The sequence below is a fragment of the Patella vulgata genome, chromosome 9 (assembly GCF_932274485.2).
Source record: "Patella vulgata chromosome 9, xgPatVulg1.2, whole genome shotgun sequence".
In the NCBI taxonomy this organism is placed as follows: Eukaryota; Metazoa; Mollusca; class Gastropoda; family Patellidae; genus Patella; species Patella vulgata.
This window is the reverse complement of record NC_065887.2, coordinates 42,432,302-42,459,344: the sequence shown is the minus strand read 5'-3', so window position 1 is coordinate 42,459,344 and position 27,043 is coordinate 42,432,302. Positions and strand designations below refer to the sequence as shown.

The window sequence follows — 27,043 nt, the reverse complement described above, 5'->3', positions numbered from 1 at the left end:
GTTAGAATTCTTGTTTCCTGATCTATCCAATTGTAGAATTGTCCACACTTACATTACATCTTCCAGATAATTTTGACCAAACTTCACAATTCCATGTGACAGCATCCCAGACTCTACAAAATATTTTAACAGATAAGGCAAGCTTAACTGACAGTTTATATAAATATTGTAACAGAAAGGGCCTGATCAACTGACAGTATATATAAATATTGTAATAGAGAAGGCCAGATTAACTGACTGTTTATATTAATATCATGTATTTGGATTGGTTAAGTGCTACTCATCTTTATGTTCTTGGGTGTGACGTTATTCGAAAAAGCCAAAGGCTTTGTCAATTAAGTTAGATCGACATGAAATTTGGCATGCATGTTCTTTGGACAATTACGCATCCATCTACAGACTTTGATTTTCCATATGATGTCAAAATAACAAGATGGCTGCGATGATGTGAGAGTTAGTACCTGGTTGCTAATAGAGTGGTACTTGTTTTATTCTGGTTTCACTGCTTTACTCCCCCAGGTACCACACAATTACAACACCGATTTCCACAATACAGGTAAATATTGATTACCACATTTAGTACTGTGTAACCCCCCTGTCAAATCCTCCAAGACCCCCCCCCCCCCCACACACACCACAATTACTACTGTTAGGCTGCCCCACCATAAATAAATATCTCCAAATATCTCGACAATTACACCACAATACTTATATATATACTAAGCTTTAAATCAGTATCGCACAATTAGGGTCACTAAATAAACGGTCATGTTGTACTTAATAAGATATGACCATTTAACCATCTATAAATAATACACTGAAAAATGGTTCGGAGTGTCGTCCATGACATCCAGACACTTTTGAGCAATAAATAGGTTACATGCCCTTGTTTTGAAATTAGTCTCACTTAACCAGTCTACCGACCAAGACTACTTTTTTACGAAACATGACAGAAAGCTAGAACAAGAAATTGAATTTACAAATAACGCCCGGTGGGCGACACAACAATTGTTTTAAGAACCTTGTAAAAGTAAAATGAAACTACTGCTAGTATCATTTTCCTGCCCAACCCGCATTATTCAGAGATATTATTTGTACTAAACCAAAAGATGCCACTCCTAGCGGTCTAGTTAATGATAAAGCAATTTAAAAAATAAAACGAGCGTAATTTCTAAGGCCGTGTTGAATTGATTCCTTGTTTCTCCTGCCACCACTCTGGCAATCATGTGCGGTAGTGCGGTAAACACAACACAAAGTGGGTTTCAAAACACAAAGTGGTCTGGCATAATACCTATATAGTCTGAGGGTTGTGTACCATTTTTAATAATATTATAAATAATCTAGTTATATTATTGGTTAGAATAAAAACAAAGATAATATTTATTTAATTAAATAAACTTAATAACAAACTAAAATTTGGTAACAAGTGGCTTCTTTTTTTAACTTTTTAAAAAATGAAATAACCATATTTTGATATAAATTTTCCGTATTCTTGTGTTACAATACAATGGAAACATTCCAGTTAGACGAAATTTGATTTGCTTGTTGAGTTATAGATGGTTTCGACAATATCATCGAACGTGAAAGTGCTGGGAATACACACCAAAGTCGAGTCGAGATAAGTAAATTTGCGTACCGGTCAGCCTAATTTATTGATGTTCAAGGAAATAATAGTGGTCCCGTTCCTTCGTTAATTTATTGATGTTCAAGGAAATAATAGTGGTCCCGTTCGTTAAACTCCAGAAACGAACGAACGGGACCACTCTTATTTCCTTGAACATCAATAAATTAGGCCGACCGGTCGCGAATTTACCTATGGCCCGGCATAGCTCACCATTTTGTAAGGCGTGCGTTATTTATTACACAAGATATGATTGGGTAATACTTGAATAATAATGACGTGTTATAATTTTAGCCAATGAAAAAATTGATTATTCAGGTTCCCGGTTGAATATTAGCGACTGTCTTATAGTTTATAATATGCTTTCTCATTAGCCGAAATGACTGCTACACGCGCCATTTTGCGGAATTCATCCAATCATATACAGTGTAACTTATTCCATAGTATGCGGGCCCCTACATGTGTATTATCAACCGGATCCATTCACTTGATTTGATATTTGTTTATTCGGTGCAATGCCTATTTTCTGTCTTGTCCGCAGGTTTATCTTGTAGATTTTTGTTTTGCGTGTAGTGCGCCCCCCCTGCACTTACTTATTTAGTTCGCAACGAGGAATAAACAACGAGAATTAACTTCTGATGTTTGGTAGAATTTTTTTTAGATGTTATTAACGTAATTTTTTTAATATTTTTTTGGGTGTTAAAAACGTAAGCGCACGATTTTCGGGGTCCTCGACCTAAGCGCGCGGGCGAGGAGAAACAAGGAATCAATTCAACACGGCCTAAAGCTGCAGTAATAACCAAAAAGCTAAATATTACTGCTATTTAGAATCATCAACAATAGATTTTTTACGTCTGTAATAGTTATTACAAGTGTTAAGAATTTCACGTGCTGTGGCTTTTTATAGACACAAAGACAGCCCGAGACTCGTCTGAAATCAATTAGAGTTACGTCACTGAAGCGTGCACATTCAACGTGTCAAGTACAACTTTTAGTAGGGAAAAGTTTCGGCCACGGGGCACCTTACTACTGTCTAACAACCATGTCAAATCCTCCCCATCCTCCAAGTCCACCCCCCAACACCAAAATTACTACTGTATAATAACCATGTCAAATCTTCCAAACTCACATTTACTAGTGAATCTCTAACAACCATGTCAATCGTACTTTGATTCAATGTAAATGTACAGTTAGTATTCCTGAACAATTCATATTTGCATCTGGACATTTGGCTTACACTGTCTGAGAAGGATGACCTCCTATAAACTTACCTAAACATAGACATTGGTGTAGCGGCTAGAACTTTACTGCCTTCTGGTGAGAATTTCAAAAAGGAAACACCTCCTCCACCAGCCCTTCTTAATGTTACACCAGTCTCCATAGCAACTTTCCATGCCTGTTTATTGATAAAATAACGGAACAGTTATAACAATTGTAAACTCAATCTGATTAAAATATACATCTATATTTAGATTCCGTTTTTTATACTTTCAATGGCCTCTACTACATGAAGATCTGACCAGTTGTAGTTGGGGGTCACGTTAGGGGTCATACGAGCGACTTTTGACCCTATGACGTTTGATTAACCAATGAGCGTTGATGTTTCTAGTAGGATACCCATAGTTCCGTGCATCGCACACCAAGAACTCGTTACAACATACCGTTTCGTTGGATAATCAATCACATTAACAACTCTTCCAGATCCTTGTGTATAGTAAAGAAAAGTAAAACGTAATTTTGAACTATAAAAAAATGAAAAGAAATAGGATCTGTGTTTTCATCAGATTGTTGTAAACTGTGAATTTCGATTCCAAGAACAACACCCCCATTTTTATGTTTTTCATCCTTATTCCAAATAAAATCCATATTTGCAATATGTTAAACAATGTCTAAATAAACAAAGTTAACTGTACAATTTGTCCTTACGTATAACCAAGGCATGGTCAAATGTAAAAATAGAAACAAGCGTAATCAACTCACCATAATGGCTGTATCCGTTGGAGATGCAGAGAGAAGTATGGAAGCATCAGGGTGCCATGATAAACTAGTAACAGGGCTATGACCACTCTGATTTAACACCTGTACACAACTAGCAGACGGTCTGAAAAAAAACAAACAAGTAAAATGAAATGAAATGGGGTTCAATGTCCTACTGTTCTGCTTTGAACTGGGCTAATGAAGACGGGCATATGCCATACAGTGTGCTATGAGGGAAAATTTGCCCAGATAGCGGCACTACGGCCTACTCTTATATCGAATTCCAACTGTCAAGGGATCTTTTACGTGCCCTCTGTCCTGCATCACTGACATGGGGGAACCACGCCAGATAATCTGAATGAAATCTATTGGCCAATGCAGGGATCGAACACCCTACCTCCAGGCTAGCGAGCCAGCATCTTACCCACCGTGACCCCCACAAACACAAGTAACACACCACAACATTTGATTCAATGACAGAGCTTATGATCTATAGCATATGTTATACCACTCTGCAACCAGAAGAAAGATAGGTTGCCAGGCAACAAAACATACGCCCACAGCAGCTTAATCGTCCGGGCGGTCGACAAGAGTTGTCGTATATTTATTCTTTTGTAGGTAATTAGGGGGCATTTAATAGACAATTTCATACAGATCACAGATGACATTATAATTTTCGTCGTTTGAGGGTTCACAAGGTTCTAAAAACTAAAAAACAAGGGCTGGAAGTAATCACAGAAATTGTTGAAATTCGACAGGCTTTTTTGTTTTACTAATTCAAATAATGCATATCAATTTCATACAGATCGGATGATAACTTTTGTCGTTCGAACGTTCACAAGGTTCAACAAAGTAAAACAAGGGTCATAACTCTAGAAGTAATGGACATAAATTTCTGACATTCAACAGGCTTCTTCATTTCACTAATTTAAATGATGCATATGAATTTCATACAGATTGGGTGATAACTTTTGTTGTTCAAGCGTTCACAAGATTCAACAATGTGAAACAAGGGCCATAACTCTAGATGTAATTAACAGAAATTTGCTGAAACTCAATAGGCTTGTTCGTTTTACTAATTTAAACGATACCTATAAATTTCATACAGATCGGGTAATAACTTTTGTCGTTACAAGGTACAACAAAGTGAAACAAGGGCCATAACTCACAGTGTAATTAACGGAAATGGCTGAAATTGAATATGCATCTTCGTTGCACTAATTTAAATGATGCATATCAATTTCAAACAGATCGGATGATAACTGTTGTCATTAGAGGGTTCACAAGATTCATCAAAGTGAAACAAGGGCCATAACTCTAGACGTAATTAACGGAAATTGCTGAAATTCAATAAACTTCTTTGTATTACTAACCTTAATGATGCATATAAATTTCATACAGATCGGATAATAACTTTTGTCTTTAGAGCTTCACAAGGTTCAAAAAAGTGAAAAAAGGGCCATAACTCACGGTGTAATTAACGGAAATAGCTGAAATTGAATAGGCATCTTTGTTGCACTAATCTAAATGATGCGTATCAATTTCAAACAGATCAGATGATAACTGTTGTCATTAGAGCGTTCACAAGATTCAACAAAGTGAAACAAGGGCCATAACTCTATATGTAATTAACGGAAATTGCTGAAATTCAATAAGCTTCTTTGTTTTACTAATCTAAATGATGCATATAAATTTCATACAGATCGGATAATAACTTTTATCGTTAGAGCATTCACAAGGTACAACAAAGTGAAACAAGGGCCATAACTCACAGTGTAATTAACGGATATTGCTGAAATTCAATAGGCTTCTTCATTTCACTAAATTAAATGATGCATATCAATTTCAAACAGATCGGATGATAACTGTTGTCATTAGAGCGTTCACAAAATTCAACAAAGTGAACAAGGGCCATAACTCTAGATGTAATTAACGGAAATTGCTGAAATTCAATAAGCTTTGTTGTTTTACTAATCTAAATGATGCATATAAATTTCATACAGATCGGAAAATAACTTTTGTCATTAGAGCATTCACAAGGTACAACAAAGTGAAACAAGGGCCATAACTTGCGGCGTAATTAACGGAAATTGCTGAAATTCAATAGGATTCTTTGTTTTACTAATTTAAATGATGCATATAAATTTCATACAGATTGGTTGATAACTTTTGTCGTTCACAAGGTGCAACAAAGTGAAACAAGGGCCATAACTCCAGAAGAAAATAACGGAAATTGCTGAAATTAACTAGGCTTCTTCATCTCACTAATGCAAACAAAGTATATCAATTTCCAAACAATCAGATGATAAATGTAGTCTGTAGTGTTCACAAGAAATTGTGGACGACGGACGGACGGCAATATACGACCACATTTCCATGTGGGCGTATAAAAAAGAATTACCTGGCAGCTAATGATGTTGGGTCTATATGCCATATAAGCACACACGTCTGACATGCCACAGCTAACACAGATGCTGATAAAGGCCTGAAACACAAAAGATCAACAAATTTATCAAGATTGAGTCAACATGTGGATGTTTCTAAACCAAGTAGGTCTGGTTTTCAATCTTCCCTCATCCTTTATAACCAAATAAATATATAGGTTGCCCACTCAATGACACTGTTATATCTTTTGAGAAGTTGAATAAAGAGTTGAGTTGTCGTACATGAGAGAGAGAGAGAGAGAGAAATGGGGTTTAACATCCATTCAACACAAAGTAGGTCAAATAGGGACCAACATATTGTTCAATTTTATTTCAATAACCTGCTTGCGTGTTGGGATGTTATACAGTGGGAAAAAACTGTAGGATCGGAGAAAACATTCCGAGTTGGTCAGGCGACCCTACTCCTTGTCACGTACAAGCGGGGAATCGAAACCACGCCACTTGGTTCAATGATCAAAAGCGACGCATAAACCATTCGCCCCAAATCTTTTTGTCAATAACATCTGACAAAACTCAATATATTAGGTTTTGTCTTTAATATAGAAATACAAATATTTGTACCATTACAAAATTAAACCATCCGTGTGGTAAAGAAAATATTTACTTGTGTGATGAATAAATAACAGAGAAATTAGTATTAATATCTTTAGATGACAGAGTCAACTACATAATGCTTATGTATTGCGAATTAGGTTTAAGCTGAAAAGATGTTGAAAGACGTTTGCTTAAAGAAAGTGCAGACACAGTTGTAACCTTGCCAGATTAAAATGTTTGACTTACTGCCAGCTGATATCTGCTACATATTTCTGTAGTTTGTGTTTGAGGACCGGTACAAGGGTATTCCCCATCGAGTGAACTTTAATAGAATCATCGTGTAAAGCATAGGCAAACTTTGTGACATGGGGATGCCACGCAAACGCTCGGATAGGACTATGGGACCTGAAATAAAAGGCTTTTATAAATATATAGATGTTGACTTAATTTGGGGACTAGAAACAAGAGTTTCAATTAGGAAATAACTCATTAGTTCGGAAGCATCAGCAAAATTGAAATACTGTGTCATTAATCAAAACACGGAATTGAAGTGAAGATTGTTTATATTTAGCATCTAACCAGGGGCGTATCCAAGAATTTTTGCAGGAGGGGTTTGCAGTGTTCCTGTTATGGAAATTTCACAGTTGACAATGCATGATGCCATCACTGATCATCTCCAAATTACGTAGGCATACATACACACTGAGGTTCTTAAAGAGAGGAATCCAACACCCTGTTTGATGTCAATTTTTACTATGAATTAATAGGATCCTATTGCGATTCAATTTCATTGATGCAAAGCATTAATTGTGATATCATATAAGTCTATATCATTATCTTGCGCTATGAATGCCTGTCCCATCCCACCAATTGATGATAAAGGATAAAGCACACGACCATGAAACTCTTCTCATAAAAGTGATGTTTTACAATTTGTTTTATGTAGCCATCCCTGCTTACTTCTCTTTGGCCTGTGGAATATTTTCTTTAACTAATGGACTAATAATTTAACCCAAAACTTGACATACTGTGTCATGAATCAAAACACAATGTCTGTAAATGTATTTAACATCAAAAGTAAAGTAGCTAAATTTCTAACTCAATATCATCCATAATATTCAAAATTAAAAACACAAATTATAATGCAATATTGGTCCAATTCAATCAATATTGATGTTGGCGTCTTGCCGTGAAAATATGGGATTGTAATATCCAACATTTAAAGGAAAATATCAGTGTCAGCCATTATCACATATGTGATAGAACTGGTTAAACACGCTCCAAATATAATTTTAACACGGAGATCATTACTATGATAGATGTGTAATGAAGAGTTGATTCGAAATTACAATATATTTTAAAGAATGAATATAAAACACTTTATATACACTCAAATTACATGAATGTGGGTTTTTAGATCCCCTTTTGTCTATTCTAAGCTTTTAAAATAAAAACTAAAGTCTGAAAAAATAAACCGGATTGTTAATCTATGGGCGTGGGGGGGGGGGGGGACACACATTTTCAAGTCATCTGCTCTTGATGATTGTGCTATTTTTATCGACTAATGCCATAAATCGTTAATTGCAAAGGAAGTTGGCAAAGGGAATTAACTCTCATCAGACAAGGTTAGGAGTCAAAATTATTCTAAATGCTTATCTATTAACAATAAATTAGATAATATTATATTAATGAAGACCGGACATTTTTATATACATGCAGGGTCAAGAAATTTTTTTGAGAATCGTTCGTTTGTTTCCGGAGTTTTACGTCCACGTAGACAAGTTATTGTGAATCAAATTGCCAAGTATAAGTTCAATAATAATAATCATAACAGAATGAATTATTTGAGACAAAAAACGAATAGTAAGAATAATAAAAAAAAGTCAAACATACAGATGTTATACATATTTGAAATCAAATATACATTATTTACATAAATCATTCAGTAAATGGACATGAATATGGTTATCTACCATCCATTATAAAATCGATGGTGAAATGACTGGTTTATAAACTGGTTTTTGATTGGTTCGAAGACTTGAGCTACAATCAAGGCCAGGGCAGATAATCATGGAAACTCTATGGATTAACCCAGGGTACAGTGGAGTAGAGCGGAATGAGTACACTTGGGATACTTCTCTCCCTAAAACACAGGTTGGAAAATTTACAGACAGGAGAATTTATCTACCATTCAAATCAAACCCATAAAATTAGGCATTTCAAAAAATCAATTAAAGCTTAACTAAATTCATAGTTATGATATTAATAGGACTTACCAATCTGATATTGTTGTAAATTTGGTTATCAAGTCCTCGTTTGACAGCTGTAATGAAGAAGAAATCTGATCTATAAGGTATATACAGCAACAAGCGTTAATAACATAATACAGAGCTAAATTAGCCACACATCGAGCGTGTTGCATCATCTTTTAAACTGACCTCAAAATCTGACACATATGCAATGACACCAGTTGAAAATGGATGAGCGAATTGGTGTTTACACTCCATACAATATATGGGTTTAGACATCTAGAATATACAAAGGCCATTTAAGCATGGAATCACAGGCCTGGTATTTGTTTATCCCAGGTGTATTTAATTCTGTATTTCTAGGTTAAGTGGCCTATTAAATTGTAATACCAGTGGCTGCCAGGCAGGATTCGCCCACATTTTGCAAGAGATGGATAGAGCACACGCTAAAAACAAATGGGATTTTTTGTACAATCAGGGGCCATAATCGAGAAAGTTATGGTCTGAAATGCACAAATATCAAAAGGGACTGAGATCTTTGGGATATAAAGATATGTTTTAAGTTTCATCAGAATCGGATAAAAATTGTGACCCCTAGAGGGTCGACAACCTTCGTATTGCATACTTTTACACAATTTGCGTATAAAGTGTGGCCATTTTGTTGGGCAGTTTCATTTCGATTTTCCCGAAATTTGAATTCAACCTTTATTATGATGGAATGGTGAAATATTTAAATGGTTTTTAAAATTGAAAAAAAAATAGTGACCTCTAGAGAATCCGCAAGCTAAAAATGCCATTTTTCGAACAATCAGGGCCATAATCCAGGAAGTTTAGTTCGGGTATCCGTGATTATCAAAAGGATCCAAGATCTTAGTGTGTAATGGTGACATATTCACACATTTTTTTTTAAATCAGATAAAAATTGTGACCTCTACAGGGATATACAAGCTAAAATCATGATTTTTTGTTGAATCAAGGGGCATAATTCAGGAAGTTACGATCATCGAAAGGAACCAAGATGTTTGGGTTATAAACTTACATTTCAAGTTTCATCAAAATCAGAAGAAAATTGTGACCTCTAGAGGCTCCACAACATTGATCTACCATATTTATACGCTAATTGTGTACGAAGGGCGGCCATTTTGTCCGGCAGTTTTGGTCCCATTTTCATGAAATTCGAACTCAACCATCCTTAGGGTGTAACAGTGATATACTAAAACGTTTTTTTAAATCGGATAAAAATTATGACCTGTATAGGGTCCACAAGCTAAAAATGCGATTTTTCGTACAATCAGAGGCCATAATTCAGGAAGTTATGGTCCGACATGTGCGAATATTGAAAGGAACCAATTCTTTGGATTATAAACTTACATTTCAAGTTTCAACAGTTTTGGGCCGATTTTCATGAAATTCAAACTCAACCATCCTTAGGGTGTAACGGTGATATATTAAAACGTTTTTTTAAATCGGATAAAAATTATGACAAAAAGCCCTATAAATTATATAAGTTTATGATTTTTAAACCATACTGATAAATGATATCAAGTTAAATATGGATTACATAGGAGCTATTACAGGTTGTCTTTCTGATGTCAAATATGGTATAAATTATTTTTTAGGCAGCAATTCACCTGACAAGCCCGAAATCAACTCTCTAAACCATCAGATGGTAAAGATTTAAATGGATTTAAACATCTATGAGGTTAAAAAATGGATAATCAAGGCTTAGTCTTGATTGTCAAGTAGGCCTACAACAATATATGCTACATCTTCAAAAATTCATAACTTCGATCAGAATAAAGTAATTTGAACAAAATTTTCAATATATTCATTTTGCATTATCTATTTTTATACTATTATCCCTGTTTTTAAAACTTACTGATAAATGAGGAAAGAGGGATCCATTAAGAGACGTAGCCCAGCGTAACAAAGTTAAACAACTTGTTGATGTAGAAGCTATAATGCTTGGTACTGAAATATAAAAACTTGATGTAGTAGCTAATATACTTTGTACTGAAATATACTCCACCCCTCCCAACCTCTAGACAATTATCTATATACACAAGCTAGTTAGCTATGCACCACCTAGATAATATCTTAGTTACAATATGCACCACCTAGATAATATCTTAGTTACAATATACACAACCTAGATTATATCTTAGTTACAATATACACAACCTAGATAATATCTAAATTACAATATACACAAACCAGATAACATCTAAGTTACAAAATACACAACCTAGATAATATCTTAGTTATAATATACACAACCTAGATAATATCTAAGTTACAATATGCACCACCTAGATAATATCTTAGTTACAAAATACACAACCTAGATAATATCTAAGTTACAATATACACAACCTAGATAACATCTAAGTTACAAAATACACAACCTAGATAATATCTTAGTTACAAAATACACAACCTAGATAATATCTTAGTTACAATATACACAACCTAGATAACATCTAAGTTACACATTACACATCCTAGATAATATCTAAGTTACAAAATACACAACCTAGATAATATCTAAGTTACAATATACACAACCCAGATAACATCTAATCTACAATATACACAACCTAGATAACATCTAATTTACAATATACAGAACCTAGATAATATCTAAGTTACAAAATACACAACCTAGATAATATCTTAGTTACAAAATACACAACCTAGATAATATCTAAGTTACAAAATACACAACCTAGATAATTTCTTAGAAACAATATACACAACCTAGATAATATATAAGTTAAAAATATAACCTACCGTCATCTTTACTGTTGACCAGTTCTTCAAAACTTCCTGTAAATCCATGCTCATACCTAATAAATTATACACAATTTTACATATTTTATATTCCAAGTAAAAATAATTATTTTATAAGTAATTTTTATGTATTTCAGGGTTCTCAGCTCATAGGTAGCCTCATAGTCTCATTTGATATCACAACAAGCAGTTGCAATATACACCCATATTTTGAAAGAGATTTTTATATAATCCAGGAGGTTACGGTTCAATATGCGCCAATATCAAAAGGAGCAAAGATGTCTGGGATATAAACATAATATTTTAAGTTTCACCACAATTGGATAAAAATTGTGACTGCTAGAATGATCCACAACATTCGTATTACATAATTTTACACTATTTGCCGCAATTTGCATACTGAGAGCCACCATTTTGTCTGTCAGTTTCAGCCCAATTTTCACAAAATTCAAAGTCAACAGTCATTATGGTTATATATTTGAACGGTTTTAAAAATTGGATAAAAATTGTGACCACTACATGGTACACAACCTAAAAATGCAATTTTTTGTACCATCAACTACCATAATCCATTTTGTTATAGGCTGGTATGTGGCAATAACAAAAGAAACCGAGATCTGTTGGTTATCAACATACGTTATAAGTTTCATCAAAATTGGATAAAAATTATGACCTTTAGAGTGTCCACAAGCTAAAAATTTGTTTGTTTTCACAATCAGGGGCAATAATCCATGAAGTTACGGTCCGATATCATAAGGAATCAAGATCTTAGGGATATCAACCTATATTTCAAGATTTGTTACAAGTCAGATAAAATTGTGACCTGTAGAGTGTACCTACAAAATGTGAATAGATGGACAGACAGGGATGACAACAATATACATCCACATAAACAGAAGTAGTGATGGATGGCGGCGATGGCAAAATACGACCACAATTCACCTTCCATGTATTCAATAAAACCATAGAAATTGTGCTAGCCTGGAGGTTGGGTGTTCGATCCCTGCATTGGCCGAGAAAGTTCATCCCGATTTTCCGACGTGGTTTCCCCTTGTCAGTGGTGCAGAACGGAGGGCCTGACAAGGACAGCTGTCTAGTCCTTCGGATGAGACGAAAAACTGAGGTCCCGTATATATATTGGAATACACGTAAAAGATCCCCTAGCAGTTGGAATTCGATAGAAGAGTAGGCGATGGTGCTGCTGCCCGGGCAAAATTTCCCTCGTAGCACACTGTATGGCGTATGTCCGTCTTCATTAGCCCAGTATAGGAGCAGAACAGTAGGACGTTAAACCCCATTTCATTTCACTTCGTAGAAATTGTAATAATGGGTCAACCTTGCTTCTGAATCCTGAAGGTGGGTGATTTTAATATCGATCTGTTCCATATTATACAGCAAAATTAATATCAATCCAATATTTCACTAACAAACCAAATATAACTCACCAAGCATTCAGAGCTCTCTTCCACACAGTTTCATCATGAGGCAAAAATGCTGACTTGGCACTTTCTCTTGGAACAGAATTTCTGCTATTTTCTGGTAAAACAGTAACTTGGGGATAACCTGAACACTAAGAAAGAAAAAAAAAACCGATTTACTTGGCACAGTTTTCAATCCTCTTGATGCCTAAATCATAACATTGGTGAAAAGGGCCAGTTATCTGCCGGTAGTCTTACGTTTGATCAGCACATCGCTATCCGTAAGGTCATCAGGGTTCACACCGGTTTTAAAAAAACATGTATGATTAGAGAGAGAGAGAGAGATGGGGTTTAACGTCCACTCAACACAAGGTCATTTCGAGACTAATATATGGTTCAATCTTATTCATTAAATCGCTCTGGCATGGTTCGCCCTTGTCAGTGATGCAGGACGGAGGGCAGCTGTCTAGTCACACATGAAAGATCCCTTGACAGTTGGAATTCATTATAAGAGTAGGCCGTAGTGCCACTGTCCGGGCAAAATTTCACTCATTTCAATATTACCAGTAATATATCAATATTACCAGTGATACATCAATATTACCAGTAATATATCAATATGTCTATCAGTAATATATCAATATTACCAGTAATATATCAATATTACCAGTAATATATCAATACTACCAGTAATATATTAACATTACCAGTAATAAATAAATATTACCAGTAATAAATAATTACTAGATCTGCTACTGTCCCATGCAGATATGAAAGCTTTCATATTCATCGTCATGTGACATGGATTATATCAACTATCTTAAAAGAAAAAAGAACAACAAAAACTAATTATCAAAATCAGTGAAAAAGTCGCGAAGTTACAAGTCTAAATATAGTGAGGAACATGGCATCCGGGAAACAAAATAATCTGGAAACTAAAGGGAAATAACTGAGACTTGGATAGCTGTAATCGGTTGACCAAAATCAAAATTCTGTTCTGACGTTTTTTGGCATTCCTTCAAGGATTCAGAAAATGTAACTCCCATGTCAGTAAGTATAATATTGCGAAATTTTTCTCCTTTTAATATATGATAAATATTATCGCGGCACAGCCAACCGCTGGAAATTTCAGAGATTTTGACCACCGGAAAGATGCCTCAGCAGTCAAAAAAAGTCAAAATAGACGATTTCGGTTTTTAGTGTTGCGGTCATTTTAAAAAATTGTCTTGTAATGATAATGTGTATAGTACTAACACCTATCACATACGGAAGAGGCGATAAGACCGTTTACATTTGCAATGTCAAAATTAATTAAAACAAAATTTAAATTCCGAAAAGCGTTTTTTTTGGTAAAACTCTTTTTTATTTAAATCGGATCAAAATGGGAGTAAAGCACAGAGTCCAGGGTGGTAATGGGCGTACTGTGTCCAAATTTCATGGTTTTCGGACAATCGGTGCCGGTGTCGTAGCAAAATTTCAATTTTTCCCTCCTTACAGAATCCGTAAATTGACGAACGGCAGGAACCGTGTCAAGTATAAACGACATGAACGAATGCATGTATCGCCTTGAAATTTTCAGGGCACCTAGGTACCAACGTGAAAAGTTCCTAGCCGGAATTTGGTAGTCATGGTACCTTTGGTTCCAGCTTTGCGCATGGGCGAAGTCAAAAGCAGCTAAATATGTTGTTATGAAGGTTTTTTTTTACAAAATGGACCTATCTCTTTGAAACTTCGGCTACCCCCCCATTTCCGACCTCTGCGCATCCAAAAATTGTCTCCAAATTAAAATCGAACACCTAGTTCCATCTCTATTTTTTTGTTTTACTTTATGTACCGCCGGGAAAATGGCCACTGCTCGCCCCACATGGGTCGGGCCCTAAAATTTCTTGTTTGGAATTGTGCTTGGGACGATAAGCCAGATACCCGGTGAGTTTCAAGTTGATGTGCACGATAGTAGGGTTGTGATGCGGATGCGCGGGCCCACACTCAAAAACAACCTTGTCGGCACGGAAAACATCAAAGGCGAAATTCGAATTTTTGAAATATTCAAATACCAAACAATCGACCATGAGCCAGGCTATCCTGAAATGTATTCATTTCGGTAATATGAGACGTATTGAACATACTATGCCCTATTGTGTTTGTTTAGAAGACCGTAAATGTCGATTTTTCGCTATTTTTCATATTCACTTCAAAATGGCTGTCATCAGTTGACCTAAATCAAAATTGTGCTCTGAACATTTTTTAGGCATTCAGGGATTCAGAAAATATAACTCCCATGTCTGTAAGTGCAATATCGCAAAAGCCTTAGGGACTTTTCACGTTTCAAGATGATGGCATTTCCAGTTCGATCGACAAACTCCATATTTTGTGTATGAATCAGTAATTACTTGTCTAGTATCGGAAAAAAAAATTAGGTCATTCTGACCTATATTTCGATGATTCTTTTTAAAATTTTGATCCTTAATTTTATTAAGGGGAGATAATTTAACAAATTTTAAGGCGCATCGGTAAGATCTACTTACATGCTAAATTTCATGAAAATCGTACAACTATGAAAGAAGTTGTCAAATTGGTCATAAATACCGGTTCGAAATCACAGCGGCGAATTTTCGAAATTCGAAAATCTGAAACTGCAGATTTGAAGTAATTGTCTCAAGGTACTCAAAGAAAAAAGATTTAGTAAAATAGGTCAAATAGTCACAAACGTGAAATAGTCAGAAACAATAAGCTTTCATATGAAATATGAAAGCTTAATTACCAGTAATAAATAAATATTACCAGTAATAAATAAATATTACCAGTAATAAATAAATATTACCAGTAATAAACAAGCCAACAGTGAGGTAGATGTCCCCCACCAAAATCCCAAAATAAATAGATGACACATATTAATTTATCGCAAATTTATTTTTTTCAAAAGTATCAAGCAATCAACCAGATTATCAACAATACACTAAGTTTCATCACTTTCTATCAGATAGAATTAAAGTTATCTTGTCCTAAAGCATCGACCAATGAAATTGCTTAGCTCTGCTCAGCTTTATCTCGAAAGGTGAAGACATTCACCTACATCTACATCAAATTTAAACATTCTACCTCAATTAAAAGCAGAGTTGTTATGTTCAAAAGTCTTGACCAATCAAATTGCTTATCGTTCCTTAGCCTAAGCAGAAAATTCTCATCATCGAAATTTGTCAAGGTAATTATATATAATATAATGAATCTATACGCGGAGTTTCATCACTCTCACATAATTAAAACTAAAGCTATTGGCCCCAAAGCATCAACCAATCAGATTGCTTATCTCTGCTTACCATAAGCAGACAATGTTTATCATCAAACTAGATCAAGGCATTCACCTAATGAACGCCTACACCAAGTTTGAACATCCTACCTCAATTAGAAGGAGAGTTGTTCTGTCCCAAAAAGTGTGACAGACAGACAGACAGACGAAGGGACGGACGGACGGACGGACAAACAAACGGATGAACCTATTTTAATAGTCCCCTGATTTCTTCGAAAGACGAGGGACAATAAATATTACCAGTGATATATTTATATAAAGAGGTAATATACTAAACAGCAAAAAAACGTCAGTATGATTTCAAAATCAGAGAGGCACTTTAATCAAATCATTCTAGAAAACGACTTACTAAATGGTTCAAAGCAATTTTTTGTGAAAATTAGTGATTAATTCATCACAATTCCAAGACATTACGTGAAGGTTTAGAGTCTGTACACAGTCTATACATCAGTATCTGGTGTGTGCACCGCGAGTGTCAATAACAGCAGCGCAGCATCTGTACATGGGGTGGACCAGACGATTGATGGACGCCATTGGCACCTGGAACCCCGCAATCCATCGGCTGTGTTTGGTCTCAGTACGATGTTATTAAGTCTCCTCTGAATTTCATCCAAAAGATGTTCAATCGGATTTAAGTACGGACTAAGGGCTGGCCAGTGCATAACGTTGACACCGTTCTGTTGTAGAAAGTCCCGAGTAACTCTGGCCGCCTCCACTCCAAACCATTAAGCTTGGACCTCCCCACGAGTCTCGTTCCATGACACATTGGTCAGAATAACGCTAGCCACATTGACACCATATTCTGGTCCTGCCATATCTGCAGTTGATACGCAATACCGACTCTCATCTGTGAAAAGAACAGTACTCCACTGCCTGTGTCGCCAGTTCTGGTGTTGTTGGGCAAACTGTACACGTTCACATCGATGGCAAGGGGTGAGGATCAGTCCACGGTAAGGTCTACGGCAACGGATGTTCTCTCTGGTGAGACATCTGCGCGCTGTATTGGTACTTATGGGTATTCCGTGTGTTCCCACTGACACTGTCTGACGTGCTGTCTCAGATGCCTGTGTAAAGGGATTCAGCATGTTCTGTCTACCAGTTCGGGGGCGATCATCCGTAGTGTTGGTGGCTCGAAAGTGTTGCTGAAGCCTGTAGATGGTCCAAACATTGACCTGGAAGTGACTGGCAATAGCTTGGGCAGTGTGACCAGCATTGAGTCTCAGAGCTGTCGTGAGTCGTGGCATGCTGCAGACGTAATGAATGATTCAACCAGGTATGGGAGTGCATTTTATAGAGCTGGTCCCTGTGAACAGCACGTGCAGATTGAGTTACATGAAAATCATGGAGAACACATTACCATCTCAGAAGTCAGGTTGCATTTTTGAGAAAAACATTTCCTGGGTTCAATTCTGTGTTTGGGAAAGAGCCTTATTGCTCAGGTAAAGTTGGAGATGTGGTCACAAATATACAATAAAAACATTTGGCAAGTTTTATGCAAAGCGTCTATTCAGAATAACATACCAACATGGCATTTCTTTTGCTGCTTAGTATATATCAATTTAACCAGTAATAAATTGTGAAGCCTACCAGAACTTGTAAACTGTCTTGAACATGAGCTGAGCCAACAGTTGTCAGATCACCATTTGTTTCAGCTACTGTTACTTGACCGATTTCTGGGGGAGGCGGAAATCCTTTCATTTTAAACAGTAACTGCTGCAACATTAAAAACATTCTCACGATATAAATGCAAAAAAAAAATTTCCCAGCACCATGAAAATGTTTTAAAGTAAACTGCTATTATAATTTCTACCTATATATATTTGTTGCTATGGCCTGGATGCTTGTTTGGGATTGAGGTAGACATTTGAGGCATAAATAAAGCTGGAGACAAGAAGACTACTATCAGAGTTATACTATTTCTGGTTCTAAGGAGCTGGGTTTACCCAAGCAACCCCGGGTTCACCAGTAGTGTTAGATAGATGTTTGCTGAGAAAGTTCATTAGGATTTTCCACCCTAGTTCACCGTCAGTGGTGCAGGATGGATTTTCTGGCAAGGGACAACTCGTAATCGTTTGACTTCAAATGGGACGAAAAACTGAGGTCCTGTGTACACATTGACGAGCACCTGAAATACCTTTGACAGATGGATTTAAAAATAAGAGTGGGCTGTACCTATAGCACCGCTGTCGAGGCGTAAACATTGCATAAATGCATGTACATGCACCCGCCATCTCTTGTATTAGGCTGACCTTAAAAATATCTTTGTTTCGCCTAACGTGCCCGACTTAAATTATTTTATTGCACTTTTCCACGATATTTTTATTTTATTTTGTGTGTCAACCTGAAATATATCATGAGAGTTATTTCCCTTTACTATGGCTATGGTTTGATTCATTATTGAAACTGGTTGATCAAGACGAAAGTGTCATAGGTGTCGCTTCTCAACAAAATGTTTGCAGACGAATACACGTCCATTCCCACGAAATGATTCTGCCTCTATGTCTGTGGTGCGTAGTTTTAAACATGACGACGATATTTTCAATATCCGTTTTCGAGAAAAATGAAGGCACAACCCGCACTATCGTTAAAAACGTGTTGAAGGAGTTTCACACTTCAAGTTTGTGGCAAATCGTGTGCGAGTCGGGCATCACGAAAAATCCCGATGTCATTGATTTGTTTGCCAATAAAGAAGACGAATGTTTAATAAGTTTAATAAAAACTTTCAGTTCGTTACTTTTTACGTCAGACCCCAAATTCATTAAACAAAATTAAGGAATCTGTAGTATACAGCTAATAAGTTTTCTGTATTGATTTCTCTGACTTTAAAAAAAAATCTGAAAAAAAAAACCGACCTTTCTCCTCGATTGTGGGTCGGGTTTGGTGAAACAAAGATATTTTTAAGGTCAGCCTTATTTAAGGGTTGATTGGCAAGAACATCACTATAGGCCTACTGATCATGTGGTCTATATAGAGCTGCATTCTGGGTAAAATTTCCCTCATAGTACATTTATACATACATGGCAGTGACTATTGTTACGACGAGTCGTAAAGATAGGTTGCCAGGCAACGAAACATACGTCAACAGCAGCTAAATCGTCCGAGCGGTCGACAAGGGTTGTCGCATATTTATTCCTTTGTATGTAATTGGGGGCCTTTACAAGACAATTCCATACAGATCAGATTATAAATTTTGTCGTTTGAGGGTTTACAAGGATCTACAAAATGAAACAATGTTCTCAACTCTGGGAGTAATCTACAGAAATTGTTGAAATTTGACAGGCTTTTTCGTTTTACTAATTTAAATAATGCATATAAATTTCATACAGATCACATGATCACTTTTGTCACTTAAACGTTCACAAGGTTCACAATCGCCATAACTCTAGAAATTATTGACGGAAATTGCTGAAATTCATTAGACCTCTGTTTCACAAATTTAAATGATGCATATAAATTTCATACATATCGGATGATAACTTTCATCAATCGAGCATTAACAAGGTTTAACGAAGTGAAAAAAGGGCCATAACTCTAGAAGTAATTATTGTAAATTGCTGAAATTCAATAGACTTCATGGTTTCACTAATTTAAATAATGCATATAAATTTCACAAAGATCCAATGATAACTTTCGGCGTTGGAACGTTCACAAGGTTCAATAAAGTGGAAAGAGCCATAATTCTAGACGTAATACATGTAAATTGCTGAAATCCTATAGGATCAATTGTTCTTTTTACTAACTTAAATGGCACATATAAATTTCATACAGATCAGCAGTTAACTTTACAGGTTAGAGCGTTCACAAAGTGCAACAAAGTGAAACAAGGGCCATAACTCAATATTTAAGTTAGTGAAAGGAAGAAACCTATTGAATTTCAGCAATTTCTGTTTATTACGTCTAGAGTTATGGCTCTCGTTTCACTTTGTTGCACCATGGGAACGCTCTAACGCTCTGCCGATCTGTATGAAAAACAGAAATTGTTGAAATTCAATAGGATTCTTCTTTTGACTACTCTGAGATATTATTAAATTAATTATAACCTGCAAGTTTCATGGAAATCGGTTGATAATTGCCGTCTGAGGCGTGCCACATGAAATGTGTGGTAACCTGATATCTCGGAAACCGCTAACCGGAAGTAGTCGAAATTTTGGCTACTCTGAGATATTATTAATGTAATTATAATCTGCAAGTTTCATGGACATCGGTTGATAATTGTGGTCTGTAGCCGTGCCACATGAAATGTGTGGTAACCTGATATCTCGAAAACCGCTAACCGGAAGTAGTCGATATTTTGGCTACTCTGAGATATTATTAAATTAATTATAATCTGCAAGTTTCATGGAAATCGGTTGATAATTGTGGTCTGTAGCCGTGCCACATGAAATGTGTGGTAACCTGATATCACAGAAACCGCTAACCGGAAGTAGTCGAAATTTTGCCTACTCTGAGATATTATTAATGGTATCATATTCTGTAAGTTTCATGGGAATCGGTTGATAATTGTGGTCTGTAGCCGTGCCACATGAAATGTGTGGTAACCTGATATCTCGGAGACCGCTAACCGGAAGTGGCCGAAATTTTGCCTACTCTGAGATATTATTAATGTAATTATAATCTGCAAGTGTCATGGAAATCGGTTGATAATTGTGGTCTGTAGCCGTGCCACATCAAATGTGTGGTAACCTGATATCTCGGAAACCGCTAACTGGAAGTAGCCGAAATTTTGGCTACTCTGAGATATTATTAAAGTAATTATAATCTGCTAGTTTCATTAAAATCGGTTGATAATTGTGAAATGGGTGGTAACCTGATATTTCCGAAACCGCTAACCGGTAGTGGTCGAAATTTTACCTACGCTGAGATATTATTAATGTTATCGTTATCTGTAAGTTTCAATGAAATCGGTTGATAATTGCGGTATGGAGACTTGCCACATGTGGCAAATAGTCTCCGGATTGTCTTACCACATGTGGCAAATAGCCCCAGCCAATTGTAACTTTAAATATAAACTGATGACTGATGTCCAAGAAAGGATACACACTAAAAGCAAAATAAAATTGTGAAACAAATTGACATTCTACCCAAATACTGTATACCATGGATACGACTTTGGTTGATGCTGCAGCACAAAATGCACAGTGTATACTTTCTTGGACATTAGTTTAGAAATTTTCTGAATATATCAATTCCAAAATCATTTGGCCCTACTTTGGGTTTAGCTTTTTTTTAAAGACGAATAGAATGCGCCCTTATCTTATATAGACCTTAGGCTTAGGGATATAATCTATCGTCAATTTTATGTATTGTATTCTAAGAATAAAAAATTAAAAGGAACATAAACCGATCCAATTTACATTAAAGGTTCTGATCAATCTTGCAGGGTATGAATAAATAAAGCACAATTTCTCCAATCTCAAATTCTCCCGGGTTTTATTTGGTCGTTAGGTGGCGCACTTTTAGATTTAGAGAGCAAACGCGGATCTTGGATTTTAGACAGAATTAACGACAAATATAAACGGACGCCCATTATTGCATAAATTACTCTGATAACACGATTTTCTTGCGACGAGAATAACTGATTCGCTAATAACGATTTTTGCATTGCATTTCAACGCCCCATCATTTGGTGTTACTACTTTCGTTTCAATTTCATCAATTTCATAAAATGTAAAGTTATATAAATTTATTTCTCAGAATACTTTTCTGTACTATTTTTGGACGCAATGATGACTTTGGTTCTGCAGATATAAATTCCTTTGCTCCTTGCAGAATGTATTGTGTTTGTGCGCTGGCATTTGGGTTTTCACGCACAGTGAGCAAAAGCAAGAGAATTGTAACATCCGGCCTTCGAAGAACCGAACATTCCCGAGTTGATAATTGAGGAGGGGCTGCACGTATGATGTAAACAAGTCGAAAGAAGCCAGGCAAGAAATTTTGCAGACTGTAGTGAACAACATGTTAGACTTTGCGATATTTGCGGTGACATTTTTGGTGGCTTTGGTTGCAGCCATTATTTATCTCTATCCTGTAAGTATGCATAGTTTTCATAACTTCTCTGTTTATGGAGAACTGTCTGCTTGAAGAACTGCATGTATGTAGGCCTATCTTATAATTCTAATCTTTATATGATATGAATCACCGGCCCCTTTGCCTAGGTACGAGAACGTAGCAAAAAACGTTGCGATTGTCTGATGTGCTTGTTTTTAGCTACGGTTAGATCCTTTTAGTTTCACCTGGCAAACTTAATTTCTTTATTAATGCCTGTTTTAATTTCTTGCCCAAAAAAATCAAACCAATTATTTAACATGCATTATGCAAGAAGTCTAAATCTGCCTATTACAGGCCTTTCTTTAGGCCTGAAATGTTATATAATTAATTAGACATTTATTAATATGATGAAAAGACCATAATCAACCTTCGATGCCATCTTACATGTATGTGTCTGATTTTCACTGGATTTGAAATTTAATTAATTTACTCTGCCCACCTGTTATTCTAATTCACATGTATTGAGTCTATAGGCTATATTACTTATTAGACAGCCCATGCGATGGTCCTCAAGTTACATAGAATGTTGGGTACTATTTCATTATAGTGCCTGACATTTTGTCAGGTACATTTGAAACCGTTATTTCCAGCCTGATCAAATATTTGATTGAAATCTTGTCTAAATGTGCAAATGATAGACTGAGGCTGATCACCCTATGTTACGCAGCCTGAACCCCTTAAATCGTTTTATACATTAGTTTCAGGGTTTATACCTTTACTGGAACCGATACTGAGGCTCTCGGTACCGGTCTAAATACTGCCTGGTACCGGAAGGATTATACTGGGTTAAAAATAAAATGTATTTCGTATTTCATTCAGCGACCCTCTAATCTCCCTGACAGACATCTAATGTCCGGACTTCTGGATCAGAAATACATGTATGTATTTTCAGCCATGTCTCGTTCCCCGTAGTGTTTTTATAATCCTAATGGTGTGTGTCCAGCCTTTCAGTGTCTAAGTGAAATGGAAAACAATATAACCTACCAGTATACAGCTTTGAGTCAGGCTGTCTTGGGATTCCCAGGTTTAGCCTATGTTATAGACTCAAAACGAAATTGTGAATATATACAATCTCTGATAAGTATACTGTTAGATTTGATCTTATATGTCCACATGGAATTGTGGTCGTATATTGTTGTTGCCCCCGTCCGTCTATCGTCCACAATTTCTTGTGAACACGCTAAAGACTACATTTATCATCTGATTGTTTTGAAATTTATGTGTATGTTGTTTACGTTACTGATAATGTCTGTTCATTTCTTCTGGAGTTATGGCCCTTGTTTAATTTTGTTGCGCCTTGTGAACGCTTGAATGATAAAAATTATCATCCGATCTGTATGAAATTGATATGCATCAGTTAAATTAGTGAAATGAAGAATCCTATTGAATTTCAGCAATATCCATTAATTATGGCCCTTGTTTCGCTTTGTTGAACCTTGTGACTGCAATAACGACAAAAGTTATCATTCGATCCGTATGAAATTTATCTGCATCATTTAAAGCCAGAATTTCATATTTTCTGAGAAAGTCAAAACATAATTATTTCTATGTCTTTTGCTCAATAGGTTGTCAACTCACTATTATACAATCATAGTTATCATTCTCACACTTAAAAATGTTTCACACCGGAATTAATAACACTATTACCTCCTAATTACCTCCCTTGTTTTTCTATTCCCTACTATGGAAATCTTCAAACGTTTGAATTTGAAGTTGAAAATGATATTTTTGCCAATTTCTCAACTGGCAATAGTGAATTATAAGATTACCCGGTAATAGGATTATTCTTCATCAAGGTAGGACTGTTTTACATAGCATCGATTTTAAGGCTTTATTTTACTCAATATCATCCAAAACCTTCGACATTGAAAACACAAATTATTTGTCAATTGTAATCAACATTGGTGTTGTGATCTTGCCATTAAAAGATGGGCTTCTGATATCCAATATTTAAGACAAAATAAACGTACAGTTGGTACACGAATGTACCATAATGCGTTTCAACGCCATTTGCAACAAGCGACTTGAATAACGAGGTTAGACATATTCCACAAGTCATGTCAAACGGTGACCTCATATTTTTATCTGGAGAGCATGCGCAATAAATACTATTGGTGTAGACTGGAATAACCAGGCGCTAGAGATTGTCATTCGATTGAGACTCTTGGCGTATTTCGCCAAACATAACTGATTTGAAATTAGAATAAAAACGGAAACGATTGAATGTAAATCAGTTTATTTACATTCATATTACATGATCATTATACGTTGCAAACCATTTGTGTCAATTTGTAGGTCCCAAATATTAGCGATTTAGCTCCTTTAAACTTTAAGCATTTTCAATTAATTACTACTAGAGTTATGCATTATTTAAATTAGTAAAATGAAAAAGCCTGTCAAATTTCAATAATTTCTGTGCATTACTTCTAGAGTTAAGGCCCTTTTTTCAGATTGTAGAACCTTAATTGTAAACCGTCAAATGACGAAAATTATAATCTGATCTGTATGAAATTGTCTTGTAAATGCCCATCATTGTCTACAAAAGAATAAATGTTAGAACTCTTATTCACCGCCCAGACGAATTAGCTGCTGTGGGCGTATGTTTCATTGCCTGGCAGCTTATCTTAGGTTACAGAGTTCGTCAACGTTGTGTGTATTGCCAGCAATGAAAAAAAAATGTTGACTTGTTTTCATAAAGCTGTGCTGTATGGTGGAGGGATGATCTTTTGTGACTGAAGACTGACTTTGTGGCCCGATGACAAAAATTCACAAAACAGATTATCTATCATATGAAAGCAAGTGAAATTGATAATTTTATATTTCACGGCCACTCAAAAGAGATCTTGTCATTATAGAATATGTCAGATTTTATGTATATATTATAATATTATGATATACGACGCCCTGTGTTCAGTTTAATTCTATAAATAGCATATATATGTAATATTATGATATATGACTCCTAGCAGTTTAATTCTATTAATAGCATATATAAATACAGTGTACGTCTATATTAGATTTCATATATTAAAACTATGTCAATAAATCCATTACTTATTATGTGGTGTCATAAAGACAAATTATTTTTATGGTTAAATCCAATTGTAAAAGTATAATGCAAATTATATTGAACAACTATTAATATTTATTTGTGTAGCATATTGAATAACCAGCATACCTTTAATAAGTTCCGTCATGCGTGTTGAATAACTTCCAGTATGCACAGAAAGATAATTAATATTTATTTGTGTAGCATATTGAATAACCAGCATACCTTTAATAAGTTCCGTCATGCGTGTTGAATAACTTCCGGTATTGCACAGAAAGATAATGGTTTGGTGATGAAATAGATTTGATTAAATGTTTCCCACTGAATTCAATAAGAATTTGTTTACTAGCTGGTTCACTTCACTGTAGATTTAATATTTATAAAATTGAACATATTTTGATATGGAGGACTCTGATGGAGATGAAAAAATGCAAGACGATTATAGTCTTCCTACTGACATTGAGATGAATGAAGGCATGAGTATAACACATGCTTCTTCATCCATCAGACAAGATTCGTGTAGTGTATTTACTCTAAACCCACCAGTTGATACTTCAATCTTATCTAGAGTGATTCCTCAACCGCTAGAGGATGAAAATACAGTAAATGGTGCAAGGAGCAATTCAGTGCCACCATCAGAAGTTGGGGAACTAGAACGGCAAATAAGGGTTGAAAATTATATGTGCGGTCTTAGACAACAGGAGATTGATCAAATGATAGGCCAAAATGCTGATATTAAGAAGAATTTCCAGGGTACAGTATTATTAGGGGATATAGGACAAAAATTGGACACTTATTTGCCGGGTTTGTACATTGTGTCTGATGAGAATATTAGAGGACCCAATGAAACCTGGCATTGTTCATCTCTTATTGTTTTCCAACATGAAGATAAACGATTATACTATTATATTGACTCACGTGGTGAGGATCTTCCTGAACTGCATGGTAGAGCAGAATGGAATAAAAAAAAGTGGCAGCAACATCAAACGTGTGGGGTTTTTGTTTTGTTTGTTTTCGACAAGTGGACAAAGTATATAAATAATTTGGGTTCAGGAAAACCACATTTTGGATACTTTATAAATAATATATTTGAACTGGAAGATATTAGGGAGAATTTTAACTGTGACTTGTATGTGATTAATTACTGTAAGAATAATTTGTGTCCTACTGTTCCATGACAAAAATAGTGTTATGTATCATATATATTGTTTGACCTACTTATGTGCTATGTACAATATTTTATTAAAGAATATTATTAAAAGGTATTATTTTAATATACAATTTATTATTCCATTTTTGTGAGTTTAGACGCAAATTGTTGTTTGACCTATGTATATAATTACCTCCCTTTCTTTTACCAAACTTTTCCTAGAATTGATACTGAATGTATCAACTTCAGGCCAGTAGAGATAATTCCTTTGTTCTGTAAAAAAGTGTTTCATGTCGTTTTCATTATACCCATTATTTTAGGGTTTATACATATTATGTTATTAATATTATTACTCTTATTTTATATATATAAGAAGAGTTTGTATATATTTGGAACCTTGTTGGGTAAAATATTGAGACTGATAAATCGATTATTCATTTCTTGTCTGTTCGTTTA

At 35.4% G+C, this 27,043-nt stretch overlaps 2 protein-coding genes across 3 annotated transcripts in view; one reads left to right on the top strand and one right to left on the bottom strand.

Annotated features, from left to right (window-relative positions):
• LOC126807743 (aladin) overlaps positions 1-21,804 on the bottom strand; it is a 116,799-nt gene extending 94,995 nt beyond the window's left edge. The window contains exons 1-10 of the mRNA XM_050532516.2: positions 21,695-21,804; positions 17,928-18,053; positions 13,061-13,185; positions 11,616-11,671; positions 10,705-10,796; positions 8,853-8,899; positions 6,823-6,981; positions 6,000-6,083; positions 3,602-3,722; positions 2,893-3,017 (exon numbers count right to left, since the gene is read on the bottom strand). Coding sequence (XP_050388473.1) covers positions 2,893-3,017; positions 3,602-3,722; positions 6,000-6,083; positions 6,823-6,981; positions 8,853-8,899; positions 10,705-10,796; positions 11,616-11,671; positions 13,061-13,185; positions 17,928-18,038 — 920 coding nt within the window. The 5' untranslated portion in view covers positions 18,039-18,053; positions 21,695-21,804. The remainder of the gene's footprint in view (positions 1-2,892; positions 3,018-3,601; positions 3,723-5,999; positions 6,084-6,822; positions 6,982-8,852; positions 8,900-10,704; positions 10,797-11,615; positions 11,672-13,060; positions 13,186-17,927; positions 18,054-21,694) is intronic.
• Positions 21,805-22,200: 396 nt separating this feature from the next.
• The window catches only part of LOC126807706 (cytochrome P450 20A1), an 80,635-nt gene continuing 75,792 nt past the window's right edge, over positions 22,201-27,043 (top strand). For both annotated transcript variants that reach the window (XM_050532456.2, XM_050532457.2), the window contains exon 1: positions 22,201-22,367. In XM_050532456.2, coding sequence (XP_050388413.1) covers positions 22,296-22,367 — 72 coding nt within the window. In that variant the 5' untranslated portion in view covers positions 22,201-22,295. The remainder of the gene's footprint in view (positions 22,368-27,043) is intronic.